At 45.9% G+C, this 14579-nt stretch overlaps 1 protein-coding gene across 1 annotated transcript in view; it reads right to left on the minus strand.

The window, feature by feature from the left end:
* Positions 1-14579, minus strand: part of CSMD2 (CUB and Sushi multiple domains 2) — a 930229-nt gene that overhangs the window by 86572 nt on the left and 829078 nt on the right. The window contains exon 54 of the mRNA XM_070764517.1: positions 1075-1248. Coding sequence (XP_070620618.1) covers positions 1075-1248 — 174 coding nt within the window. The remainder of the gene's footprint in view (positions 1-1074; positions 1249-14579) is intronic.

A 14579-nucleotide genomic window follows, 5' to 3' on the forward strand; every position in this document is an offset into this window, starting at 1 on the left:
TTGCTGACTATAGGGTGCAGTGCTCACCTCTATTTCAAGACCATTGAGCCAGTGCTATCCAAATACATTTCTGTAGTCATATGGCCAACATGACATCATAAAGGGCTGCTACCTTCCTGCAGAAGAGGTACCTATTTATCTAGTTGCATTAGTATGCTTTTGTACTGCTAGGTTGGCGAGGACGGAATCTCAACCCATCATGTGGTACTTGGGTCTCAAACCTGGGCTGCCAGCTTTCCAACTGACAAACCCACCATCTTAACTGCTGAGCCAGTCATTTCATGTAGCAAGATATGAATTAGTAGGAATTGTTGTGAATAATGGATTCTTGAGTTCAACCCCGAGCTACGTATATTCTCTTTTGTTGTACTGAAGCAAGGTGGTTGGTTGACTAGAGCACATTGAAGAAGCAAAATTAAACAATACTGAAGGTCAGGGGTTCCCAAATTTGGCAACTTTAAGACTTGTGGACTCCAACTCCCAACTCCCATAGTAGGAATTCTGGGAATTGAAGTTTATAAGTCTTAAAGTTGCCAGGTTTGAAGACCTCTGCTCTAGATGCCTTATGCTTTCCACTGCACTCATTTAAATTAAACACTATGAATCTTTGGAAAGGGGTGGCATATAAGGCAAACAAGCAAGCAAACAAACAAACAAACAAACATGTATTTTGGATCATTTAGTTTCTGTTTTTATGGCTTTACAGTTTGGGCCATTTTATTGTGATTGTGAGCTGCCCAGAATTTTGATTTAAGATGGATAGCCATGAAAATCTTTTAAATGAAATAAAAAATGTTAAGAGTTTGATTTTAGTTTTAATAATCACCAAGCCGTTAGGCCAGGGGCTTTTCTTTTTATCTATGCTTTCCACATGACACCGAAGCTGAACTGTGCTGATCTAAAAGGACTTCTTTCTTTCAGGAATCTGCTGGGACACATTAAAAAGAAACTCAGGCAGGTTATGCTGCCGGCGGTTCCATCAGAAGAGACTCTGCTCCAGGCTGTAGAATGGATTTAGATTGATGAAATAAAGGGTGGGGGGAAGAAGGAGGGAGATAGAGAAACACAACTTACTGCGACAGATGGGCAAAGGTTTACTCCACTGGCCATTAGCCAAGCATTGGGACTGAGAAGTCCCTTCAAGGCGATATCCAACGTTGCATGTAAACTTGGCCACATCATTGAGATTGAACTGAGTGCCTTGGGTCAGGCCATTTGTTGGATTGCCTGGGTGTCCACAGGTGATGGCTGCAGAGAGAATGCAAGATTATTATGTCTCTGGGTTGTTCTCTGGCTCAAGGACATACAAATGCCAACTACAATAGAATGAAGTGGTACCAGTGAGGCTTCTCCTAGGTTTGCCTTTCTTCTAGTAGCATCTGATTTCTTTTCAAGTCATACAGTGAAAGTCACCTGCTTCCTCTCTCTAGGCTGACCCTTAACTAAGCTTAGCAGCAGATTTTTAAAGGTTGGGAAAGAAGTTCCAAAGGTGTGAGGGTTTTTTTCGAAAAGGCAACTGGACTTTTTTTGATCTTTTTCTTTTCTTTCAAAACATTTTACTTCTCATCCAAGAAGTTTCTTCAGTTTTCAAAGAAAAACAACAACACAAGGAAGTCCTATTGCTTTTTGGAAAATGGCAAAGATGACCTGGATGATTGAGAATACCAATAGACCAGGGGTCCCCAAACTTGGCAACTTTAAGACTTGTGGACTTCAACTCCCAGAATTCTCCAGTCAGCTGTGATGGCTAGAGAATACTAAGAGTTGAAGTCCTCATGACTTAACATTGTTAAGTTTGAAGACCTCTCCCTTGACAATTGGAAAAGGAGAATATTTGAAGGAAGAATTATATTTTAACCACATATTTTTTTCAGCATTTCACTGGCCTTCACTAGCCCCTCTCCATTTCTGCCAGATGTTGTTTTCATACTTTCCATGGAATGTAGTGCTTTCCATAGTATAAGCAACCATCAACAGACAAATAATCCAAATAGATCCAAACCAGAAGCACACACAGATGACTGATTCAGCTGTATTCCATAACTTCTTTATAAACACGATAATATACATATTTACAACACCACAAGTAGAATTATCCTTCAATCAGTTACAGACAGCAGAGAACAGTTTAATTTCATTTCAGCAGAGTTCAGAGTGGGAGAGTACAGAGTGGCGACTGGAGCCATACCCAACCTTAAGCTTAAGTATTCACTTCCGATTCTCTGCACAGACTCAGAAATGGTTAGCTCCCATTGGCTGACTCAGTTGCTATGCCTATTCATTGGCTGACCTTGTTACCATTGGCTCTCCCAGTTTATGAATATCTTAACAGTCAGTTGCAAAAGGCAGCTTTACTTGATACAACTTCCATCCTAGACCATACCTCTAAAACTATCAAGCACACACATCTGACTATCTCCGATCCTTGGGAAGGACTTGATAGGTGGATAAAAATGCCAATCCAGTCTAAACATTTGGCTGGCTGTGGAGTAATAATAATGCCATTATTATTATGGTCTGTTTCACAGTCAGTCAGATGCTCAGACTGGACTCTACCCATCCAGTCGTTCCCAAGAATGTGGGATTGGCAAATGTGGTTGTTTGATATTGTTACAGATATTATCACAGGATAATTATATTATTGTTATATTATCAACTAATAATAATATGGCTAGGTTTCATCCATACAAGTATCACAGGAAGCCTAGCCTTCCCTGAACACATGAATAATTTGTGCAAATTGTCTTAACTTGGTGAAGGGTAATGATACCATCCTCAAACCTTTAGCTCAATGTTTTATTGCAGTTGTATACCGAGATGTTAAGGTAGATGGTAGCAATTAGCTCACCTTGAGCACAATTGGTTCTAGGAATTTTTTTTAATCCCAGAAAAAATATTAAACCACTTATATACCATTCCCAAGAAAATGACAGTATATGAATGTGTTTGTACAGTCATCATAAGCTGAGCTTAACCTGAAGCAAGAATTTCTCTTTTCAACACTTAATAGAAATAACTGTCATAGAAAATCTCCTCTACATTCCCCCCACGGATCTAACTTAGCCAAGCTTATCAACTCACACGTGTAATGTAAAAACCCTCAGAGCTATACACTCATTGAAACAAAATGCAGTCTCCTAAAGAGTGTATAGGGGAATAAAAGAAAGGGCATGCTACAATATTTCCCTTAAAATGGTGAAATAGCTACAACTTAAAATGCTGTAGGCCACAAGAAAATGTTGCAAATCAAACAGCTTTTTTTAAAATTTCCTACAGATTTGCATACAAAACATGCTGGAAAGGATTTTTTTCATTCTAGAATCCAACATAACTAATCTGGCTTGAGGTATTTGAATATTATATCCCACTATTGTGTTGAGGACAACACACTTGTTGTTCCAGCCCATTCTCATTTCGGAGACCTCCATTTTCCCCTGAAGAGTGCTTACGATGTCTTGTGGGAAGCATACAGAATGGAAGATCAAGCAGGATACTTTGATACTGGCATTGTGAAACTAACAAGAAGGGGTTGGGAATAAAAGAGAATGAATTAAGATCATATTGGATGATAAAACAGGTTTCCAAATTGGAATGGTAGAATTAATAACCTGCCAAGGAGAGAGGGAGGATGCCCTGAAAGTGAGCAAGAAAGAAAAATGATGGATCAAGCCAGCACGTAGTCACAGAAATATTTTTGAATAATGAGCGTATATGGCAGCAACTGAAGCTTACACTTATATTGCTCTTGTCTAGCCCAACCATATACAGTGGTACCTCGGTACTCGAACGCTTCCTTTCTCGTACATTTTGGATAACGAACAAAATTTTCGGCAAAAACTTGCTTCGGTATCTGAACAAAAATTCAGATACCAAACAGCCAGAGAAAATTTTGTTAATTATCCGAAATGTAATCCCGGCAGCTTCAGGGGGCTGAGGAGCTCTCTAAGAGCTCCAAGCTGTAGGAAGGGTGGGGGCTGCTGCAATCTTGGCAGCTTCTGGGGGCTCCTTTCCTCATTGCTTCCTCTTATTACCTGTAAGCAGCTTCAAAAACTTTCTCCTTCCCTGTGGCTGCAACAGCGGCGGCTTCCCTTCCAGTAGCAACAGCGCCAGGAACGTCACGTGATGAAGGGAAGCTGCCGGAGCCATCTCAGCAGTTGCTGCCGCTCCAGCAGCTTCCCTTCATTACGTGACTTCCCGGTGCTCTTGCTACTGGAAGGGAAGCCGCCGCTGTTGCAGCCACAGGGAAGGAGAAAGTTTTTGAAGCTGCTTACAGGTAATAAAAGGAAGCAATGAGGAAAAGAGCCCCCCAAAGCTTCCGGGATTGCAGCAGCCCCCACCTTTCCTGCAGCTTGGAGTAGCGAATTTATTTATCCCATTGGAAATAAAGAAAATAGATTTAATTGGTTCCCAGTGAGTTAACAGGGGCTGGGAACAAATTAAATCCATTTCCATTATTTCCTATGGGATAAATAAATTCGGTACTCGACCAAATCGGTTCTCGACCACACTTCTGGAACGAATTGTGGTCGAGTACAGAGGTACCACTGTAACTTTTTTCCTCCTTATAAATACAACAGATAGGTCTGGCTAGCAGATGATTTGGGGAATTACTGCGTCTGTGTTGGGTTACATGAAGAAGGACTCCAGTGAGGATCTTGCTCTTATAAAGACTCAAAGTAGTAACTAGTTTTAGCTACTAGTAGCATAATTGAACATAAAATCATAGGGCTGGAAGGGACACTGCAGGAATTCTAACCCACTCCCCTGCTCAAAGCAAAGGACCTTATACTATCCTAGTCAAATGGTTGTACAGTCTACTTTTAAAAAACCTCCACTGATGGAGTACCCACAACTCTAAGAGGCTAGGTATTCCATGATTGTTCTCAATATTAGAAAATTTCTTCTTACTTTTAGGTTGGAGTGGGGATTGAATGGGGATTTTGCAGCATCCTTCCCCTGCTACACCCATCAAGCCACACCCACCAAGCCATACCCACAGAACTGATAGTAAAAAAAAATGAATTTTCTGTGATAGTCCCTCATGTACTGGAAGATAGTTATCATGTCATCTCTTAGATAGGTTAATCATATGGTTACCTATTCCCTCAACCCTCATACAATTTAGACCACAAACCCTTTTTCTATTTCGTTGCTTAATGTCTCATGTTCTCCTTTATAAAATTCCAAATAAGGGAACTGAATTTGAAGCTATTTGCTTTTCCAGATATATTCTCTTCATCTTGGAGAAGTTTGTGTCTGTATGTCTCATAGGTAGAGCCAAAAGGTTTCCTTATGCCTTGCAGGCTGTAGCAAAATGCATCAGGCATTCACAATGAGAAGGAAGGTGACTGAGCAATTGCACGGAAGACCAGTCAAAGACTGTTAATTACAGGTTTTAAGCAACTTGGGTATTTTTTTCCCTCCCTGTGTGGTCTAAATGCTGTCACGTAGATGGAAGATTTGCAAACTGATCTTCCCATGGGCCATGGGTAGATTCTCTGTCGAAATTTGTAGGATTTGTTTTGGCAGCTTATATCCATCTTAAAAATGCCCTTTAAATATATGTGATTAATTTTAGATCCCGAGAGGAAATCCTGTACTGGAATTGTTAAGCATTCTTTAGCAAACAAATTACTACTTTAGCGAATGCAAAGTAAGTGAAATAACAATAGAAACAGAATCAGATCAAATACGTGCTCAGCTGAGCATTTTCTTTCATATGAATCAAACCAAAATGAGCAGGACATAAAGAATTATTTCTTTGAAGCTCAAGGTAGCATAAATCTATGGTGACTTGTGAATCTCGATAAATCTGGATATTTTTTTTATTTTCCTCCATACAAACCTCTTCAATACATTTTAAAATATTTTCATATTATAATAAAAACAGTATAGAGTTAGTACATTATTTATAATTTATCTCCCAAAAAATTATTCGTTCCCAATTAATTACTTCCGGTGTCAATCCAAGCCCCCCAACCTTGACCTCTAATTTTGTCAACTAGGTATCTAATTTTTTTCTAATTGAATTCAAACTTAATTTCCTTTAAACCTTATTGAATTAATATCCTTCTCCTTTAGTAATTCAGGAATGCCATAGTGCCTACTCCTCCTTCTTATGTATTCTTCAAAACCCTTACAAAAAAAAAAAAGATTTTATCAACTACAAACAATAAAGAAATGAAAATTATAATTCAGAAAAGAAAGGGACAGAAAAGAAAAAAGAAAAAAAAGAGAAAGAAAAGCAAAATAATCAAAGAAAAAACCAAACTCTATTATAATAACAATATTATAACAATATAAAAATTAATCAAACCATTATTTTAAATCTTCAGTTAATAATCATCATAATATTATAATCATATTTTGTTCCAAGTCATAATCAGTTATTCAAATATTTATCACTTCATTGTCATTATCTTTCCCAATAATTTCAATAATCCAATAATCTAAGTATTTCTATCTATTTCTGTATAATACTATATTTCAATAAAATTTAATAACTTGAAATATATCTTAAAAACAACACCCAGTAAATCTAACTACATCATTTCATAATTAATACATATTTAATAATCTGTCATCCCTTCTCAAAACACCATCTTTGCCAATCCTCAGGGCTTTTATTTCTTATAATTTTAAACCCATATATTTTCTCCTTCCCTCTCTTTTTACCAAAATACAGAATCTTTTTCATTTCCTTTCTGACTTCTTTCTTACTCTGCCATTTCCGGGATATCAAGTCATATCTATTCTTCATTTTCTTAGTGTTCTGCCGGCGTGTTTCAACCGCCCATAATTACAGGGTAATTAGTCCAGGAAGACACACACCACACGATAAAAGGAAAACCCAAAAGTTTTTATAAACAGAAAAACAGAAACAGCTCCCTTTTTAAATGTCAAAGGGATTTTCTGGTACACACAAGGCACAGGTTAAATGCAATCCAATTGCTCACACAATAACTAGGAAATTGAGTCCAATTCTAAAGTCCAGAGAGTCCACACACAATCTTGAACAGCACAAAAACCACAATCTTGACGAAACAATGAATCAGATAAACTGCCATGAGGCTAAAACACCAAGCTGCACTTTTATCTGTAGCACTAATTACAGCAGCCCCACCCAACCACAGGTGGCCTCATTTTCTCTTGTAATAATCCTTCAGTTGTTGTCTCCGATGCATCACTCTACGCATGCGTGGATGTGTCATTAATTCTTGTTCAGAATCCAGGAATGATACAGATGATTGATCTCATCCTGGGCTGTCTGCCACACTCCCCTCTTCCCTGTCACTCACGCTTCCTTGGTCAGAGGAGGCTTCGTCAGCAGATTCCATTGGGAGCAAAACAGGCCTGCGGCATGTGGATGTCTCCCCCACATCCACCTGCACATTCCTTGGGGCAGGAGCTGGGCCGGAGCTAACCACAACATTTAGTGCTTAAAGTAGTGCTTAAATCATCAAGAATATGACCATCAACCCCATCAACCCCTTCTTTAATCAAACCCTTTTCTAATTCATTTATAAAAACCACCATTTCATTAGTGCCGTGCCTTTTAATCAGTTCCCTTTGAGAATGCCCCTCTGATGACCCTTTTCTATTTCCATTTCTCAGTTGCTCATTCAATTCCAGCTGTGGAAGACTTTTTTCTTCTTCTTCCTCAATTCCGCTACAATCTTGATAGAAACTTTCAATGTAAAAAACGGTGTTGTCATTTCTATTTTCTTCTTTCCATTCTTGGATATCTTTAAGTATGTCTTTGAACAAATCTCTTATGTCTTCCATCTTTTGCAAAGTTAATATATCAAAAAGCTTTATCCAAATAACCTTTATATCACCGATAAGCCAAAATTTTCCAAAACAGATTATTTCCTTCTTTCCTTCTCACCCTTTCCAAGTTCAAATAAAGTTCAAGTCCAAGGTATTCTCTTTCTATTTATTTTTCAGTTCCTCTTTATCACTCATTAAAAAGAAAACAATCTGCCCAGTTCCATTGCATCAAGGATGAATTCAGTGAATAAAAAATCCAACCAAATATTGCCTCAACTTCACCAGCAGATGTCTTCAGTATGCAATCACATTTACTCCCAATTCTTCAATTCTGGCTTCTATAACAACTTTTAAATTTGAATTATGCTAATTCTGAAAGTCCAGTTTTATGTTCCCAACTTCCACAAGTAAAAACAATTTATAAAATTCTTGGGTTTTTAAAGAAATTTTAAAGTTAAATGTCGAATAACATGCTGAACAATATATCCAAAAATAGTACAGCTGCAGCCATTTCCACTTCCGCCCAACTTCTGAAACAAAGAGATTTTTTTAAAGTCCGAATCAAGGTCCCCTCTGGCAAATTCGCTCACCCTTTCCATCAAACTTTTATTCTTCTCACCCTCCAGCACAAGAACTTATATTTCTTCTCCTTCCAGATGACTCCTGATGCTTCAAATCCTATCTTCCGTGGCTATGGCGACTGAGGTTGTTTTGCCCACTGCAGGTCGAGGTCACAAATCTACCTGTTGCAGGGCGCGCCAGCCCCCTTTTTCACATCCCCTCCAGAGAGGTTCCAGACCAATCCGTCCGGAATCGGCACCTCCAAACAGCGGGGATTCGGCATCCCCTCGCGAGTGCGAAGGAGACGCCATCTCACCAAGGCCCTCTCCTAATCTCGGTAAATCTGTCCTTCTTTATGGAACTTGTATCTCTTGCACAGAGGTCTTCAAAAGTGAAAACGTTAAGATTTGTAGACTTCAACTCCCAGAATTGAAGAATTGGCTGCATCTTTGGATGGCTGAGGAATTCTGGGAGTTGAAGTCCACAAATCTTAAAGTTGCCAGGTTTGGGGACCCCTACTTTTGCAGATCCACCCAAGTGAACTTACCCTCCACAGTTGTGGGTGCTTCATCACTGGTGCTTTTCAAGAATAGCACCGGCAGACTTACCAGCCGGTGCCTTTTGCAGGAGGGTCGGGACGGCACGGACACATGGCAGCCGCCATCTTGGATCTCGGCTGAAGTCTCGTGAGATTGTGAGACTTTGGCCGAAAATCAGGCCAGGGTGGCCTGATTGCTGACGTGTCCGGGCGGGGCTTGCCAGCCCTATAAAAGGGCGTGCAGGCCCGGGCTCGGCCTGTTCGCCCGGACCACGTCAGAAGAGCAGACACATGGCTGTCTGCTCTTGGAGCCTCTTTCGGCGGCCGCGTGGGCGGCCGCCGCTTTTGGAAGCCTCGTCGGAGGCTTGTGGAGGCTGCAGCTCGTCGCGAGCAGCTGGAGCAGCCCATCCGAGGCCTGCGGTCTGCCCCTCTTCCACTTGGAGCTCTCGGGCAGCATCCAGGCTCTAGGCTGGAGTCCGGCGTGAGCCCCCCCCCTTAGTAAAAGGTGGCCGCGTGTTGCGGCCGCCATCTTGAGAGCCTCATCGGAGGCTCGTGGAATGGTCCGGGGCTTCGGGTCCGGCGGGGAGGCTGGGCCTTGTGCCGTTTTCGGCTGTTGCCCCCTCTATTTCGTCCGGGGGGGATCGTTCTGGTCGCCCCCTCGGGAACGTGGGGGATCGGGCGGAGGACTTGCGTGTGCGCCCCCCCGGGTTCGTGGCCCCTGTTCGGAGGGCGGTTAGGCCCTTGGCGGCAGCTTCCTGCTGCTGCGCTGCCTGTTTGGGCAGAAGCCATTTGTTGCCCTCTTTTGGGGCCTGGGTGGCCCCGGTTTCATTCATGTGTAAAATAAGAACCATGGTGTAAAACAAAACAAAACAAAAATAATAATAATAATGAGACTGATAATTATGGTTAAAATTATTTAATATATTTATATAGAAACATAGAAGCCTGACGGCAGGAAAAGACCTCAGTCCCTCTAGTCTGCCCTTATACTATTTGCTGTATTTTATCTTAGGATGGATATATGTTTATCCCAGGCATGTTTAACTTCTGTTACTGTGGATTTATCTACCAAGTCTGCTGGAAGTTTGTTCCAAGGATCTACTACTCTTTCAGTAAAGTCATAGTCAAACTTTAGTAAAAAAAAAAAAAAAGTTATAGTCAAACATTAATTATTTAAATATTTTGGTAGCCCCACGGTAGCTGTGCCTAGGAGGGTGATGAGGCCCTCGGCCAGGGCTAGCCAGGAAGGGGCCCCCGGTGGGTCCTGCTGGGGGGGGAATGCGGTTGGTGCCACCCGGTCCCAGTTTCTTGGGGTTTTTTCGGGGGGGCACCTGTAACCAGGTTTGGCGCCCCGCCGGCTCCTACTGCGGGGGCACAGGCCCCTGGGGCAGCTTTTTTGCTAGGGCCTGGTGTGTCGGGGGCGGGGGGTTTGGACCCCGCCGACGCAGGCCATAGTGCCTCCGCCCCTTTTGACGGCTTACCCGTCGGGGCCAGGGGTATTAGGTATGGGGGCCACCACAGTGTGGGACCCGTTCGCTGCATGTCATGGTTTTGCTGCAAAGGGGCTTGTTTCCGCCCCTTTTGTATGTACAGCCATGCGTGCGGGAGGGCGGGGTTCCCATGCTGCTTCGGTGTGCCCCTGCCCCTAAAAGGGGACGGTTAAGAGGGGAGGGGGTCCAGGGAACAAACCCCACCTACTGGGGGAAAATGGGCCCAGCCCAATTAATTTAAAAACGCTCGAGGGTTGGTTGAGGGACTACCACCCTCGCTCGAGAGCGGCTGCTCTCTTGCTAGGTTTCTCACAGGGATTCAGGATCCCTTACATGGGGGTTTGGGCAAGCCTTCAGGTCCGACAACCTCAGGTCGGTTGTAGGACATGAAGGCATTGTTCGGTCCAGAATAGCGGAGGAGGTGGCCAAGGGGAGGGTCCTTGGGCCCTTCCCGGAGCCGCCCTTCCCGAATCTTGGGGTGTCCCCATTAGGGGTGGTCCCCTGGAAGGCGAGTGGTGAATTTAGGTTGATTCACCACTTGTCTTTTCCTAAAGGGGAGTCAGTGAATGATTTCGTTCCTGACGAACTTTGTTCAGTCCGGCACGCATCCTTTGATGCGGCCGTGGCCATGGTAAGGGAGTGTGGGGTTGGAGCCCTTATGGATAAATGCGACATTAAGTCAGCATCCCGGCTCCTCCCCATACACCCAGACGACTTCGAGCTGTTGGGCTTCCATTTCGGAGGTGGTTTTTATGGGACAGGGCTTTACCCATGGGTTGCTCTGTCTCATGCTCTCTTTTGGAGAGCTTTAGCACCTTCTTGGAGTGGGCGCTCAGGAGGCGCAGTGGTCTGGGCTCGGTCGTTCACTACCTTGATGGATTCTTGATGGCGGGGCCTGCGCGTTCAGAGCAATGCTTTGCTCTAATGCGGGACTTCGAAGCCCTTTGCGCTCTGTTGGGGGTGCCTTTAGCCTCTGAGGAGACCGAGGGCCCCGCCACCAAGATTACCTTCCTCGGTATTGAATTGGACTCAGATGGTGCAATCTTCTAGATTGCCCCTGGACAAGTTGACTAAAATCAGGGATAACCTTGGTACGCTTCTGGGCTGCAGGAAGGTCACTCTTCGGCAGCTCCAGGAACTAGCTGGGATACTTAATTTTGCCCGCCGGGTCGTGGTGCCGGGCAGGGTTTTTTCTAGGAGGTTATATACTGCGATGAAGGGGCTCCATTTGCCCCATCATCGTACCCGCTTATGTGCAGGGGTCAGGGCTGACCTCTGCGTGTGGCGGGAGTTCTTAGAACGTTTTAATGGGTTGTCTTTTTGGAGGCAAGAGCTTCTTTTGGAAGCTGAATTGCAGTTGTGTTCTGAGGCTCCAGGGACTTGTGGTTTTGGGGTTGTGTTAGGTGACCAGTGGTGCGGGTCTGCATGGCCTCCGGAATGGAGGGCCTCTTCATTGGTTAAGGATTTGATCTTTTTGGGAGCTCTTCCCCTTGATAGTGGCCCTAGAGCTTTGGGGTGAGCAGTTTAGAGGCAAGACTGTGCATTTTGGTGTGACAGCCTAGTGGTTGTCCATGTTGGGAACGCCCTGTCCTCTAAGAGTGACAGGGTCATGCGACTTGTCCGCCATTTTCGTGCACAGGTCCTTGTCCCTGAACACATTGTTTTTGGCTAGGCATGTCCCCGGGTTAGATAACGGGGTTGCTGACGCCTTGTCCCGTGGTCAGTTGTCCCGGTTTCGGACCCTGGCCCCGTGGGCACGTGTGTTGCCAGAGGCTTTTCCTGTCCACCTTTGGAGCCGGGGTGGGCTCCTGGGCAGTGGAGAATAGAGGCTTGCTGGGCTTCGGCACTCTCGGGAGTGTCTGGCACTCTGGGGGGCTTAGCAGCAGGCAGGTGAAGAGTTTGGGGATTGCAGGCAGTATACGGGTTACCCCTATAGCTGGCCTGCCCCAGTTGTGTACCTGGCCATATTGGTGTCCAGCTTAGGCAGCGTGGCCTTTCAGTTAGGACTATTAGGTCCAGGTTGGCCGGCTTCGCCTTTTGTCTCAGGCGGGGGCGTGGTTATTGATTTATGGTGACTTCCGCATTGTGACGGTGCGGGAAGGTTGGGCCAGGGCCTTATCGCAGGCCGTCAGGTCATTTTGTGCCTTCCATCTCATTACCTCAGTTAGGTGGGTGCTAGTGTGTAGGGTTTGGCCAGGCCAAGTAGGGATCCCGCCATTAGGGAACGCTCGTTCTTGAGAGGCGCTGCCACTAGTGCGGTAACGGCGTTCTCGATACGGAGGATTCGGGGAAGTCGACCTCTGGCGGTCAACGGCCTGTTTTAGGGTACGAACGGCCTGTTGAGGGTCCGGGGTAAGATCTTAGGCCAGGTTCCCCTTTGGTCCCCTTCTATTCAACCCCGCCAGGACGCGACCAACGGTGTTGCTTTGGGTCATGAGCGCTCCGAGACCACTCAGCAACAAGGTACCGTCGGGGGTGGGGACCCTGCTGTCGTGCGGCTGGGTCCTTGTTGTCTGGCGGGGGAGACGGGGTGTGCGGTGGGACGGGCGTTTCTACCGCTATTTCTGGGAGGGCGGCATCCCATTGCTGCGCCCAGGTGGTCCTGGGAGGGCGGCATCCCATTGCTGCGCCCAGGCGGTGCTGGGAGGGCGGCATCCCGTTGCTGCGCCCAGTTGGTCCTGGGAGGGTGGCATCCCATTGCTGCGCCCAGGTGGTCCGGGGAGGGTGGCATCCCATTGCTGCGCACAGGCGGTGCTGGGAGGGCGGCATCCCATTGCTGCGCCCAGTTGGTCCTGGGAGGGCGGCATCCCATTGCTGCGCCCAGATGGTGTTTGAGAGGGCGGCATCCCATTGCTGCGCCCAGGTGGTGTTGGGAGGGCGGCATCCCATTGCTGCGCCCAGTCGGTGCTGGGAGGGCGGCATCCCATTGCTGCGCCCAGTTGGTACTGGGAGGGCTGCCTCCCATTGCGGCGCCCAGGTGGTGGGTCTTGCACCTCGGTTGCAAGGACCTGTGTGGGCCTGGGGGTCTACTTTAGATCTGCCAGGCTCGCGACGCCTGCGGTGGCTTCGCACTGTGCGGCCCTCCACGCAAGTGGTGTGGTCGAGATCCTCCCGGGGATCGCTTGGTGGGACGCCATTTCCCTTAGGGCCCTTCACCGGGTTAGACGGGGAGTTATTAAGGCCCTGGGTATGGTAGTCAGACAGTTAGGCGGGGTGGTAGTGGCCCATCCCCGCATCACCATAGAGCAGCTGTGGCTTTACCTGGCTGCTGGTCTTCCTCTGTCAGAACAGAGGAACACCATTTTTCTTACAGGACCTGCAGTGGTCTCTGCGCGAGCTGGCGCAGTTAGAGGGGGGAGTCAGGGGGCCAAGATAGAGATCTGACCCCCGCTCCGTGGCAGATTAGGGGTGGAAAACTGGGTGGTGGTTTAGCAACTGCGTGTTCTCTGTTGGGCATCTTTGGGGATGATTGACAGGTTCTCTCCAAGCTTGTGGTGGAAGCGACCTGAGCAGTTGGGGGGAATCTGTCTTTGGGTTCCGCACCTTTAAGTCCCCCGTTAGGGGTTAGCCGGCGGGACCCCCCTCATGCAAGTGCATGGCAGGGTCTCAGGTGAGGGAGGGGTCCCTCACCTGGACTAGCATGGAGCTACGCCCATATGTTGCCCAGGAAGTTTATGTGACGTCATTTTCCGCCCCGGAAGCAATTGTTTGACCCTGCAGGTCCATTGTTTGGGTCATAATTAGATATGTTAATTTATGCTAATTTAGTTGAATAAATTATGCTAATTTATTTTAATAAAAATGACCCAGTTTAAATCCAGCTCTTGTGTCCGTGTCATTACTCCGTCTCTTCTGCAAAAGATGGAACAAACATTTGTCCAGTATGGTATAAGGCAATGATGGCGAACCTTTTTTCCCTCGGTGCCAAAAGCATTTGTGCAAACACTATCACGCCTGCGGGAGTACCCACACCCATAATTCAATGTTTGGGGAGAGCAAAAATTGCCTCCTCTTCCTCCCGGAAGCTCTCTGGAGGCTAGAAACATCCTTTTTCCCAATTCTGGTGCGCCCAGTAGGCCTGTTTTTCATCCTTCCCAGGGTCCTGAGGCTTCCCTGGAGAGGGCAAAATGCCCTCCCCCATTCCCCCAGAAGCCAAAAATGCCCTTCGAGAGCCTCCATGCGAGCCAAAAATCTGCTGTCCAATGCACACATGCGTGCTG

Source organism: Erythrolamprus reginae, chromosome 11 (assembly GCF_031021105.1).
Source record: "Erythrolamprus reginae isolate rEryReg1 chromosome 11, rEryReg1.hap1, whole genome shotgun sequence".
Taxonomy (NCBI): Eukaryota; Metazoa; Chordata; class Lepidosauria; order Squamata; family Dipsadidae; genus Erythrolamprus; species Erythrolamprus reginae.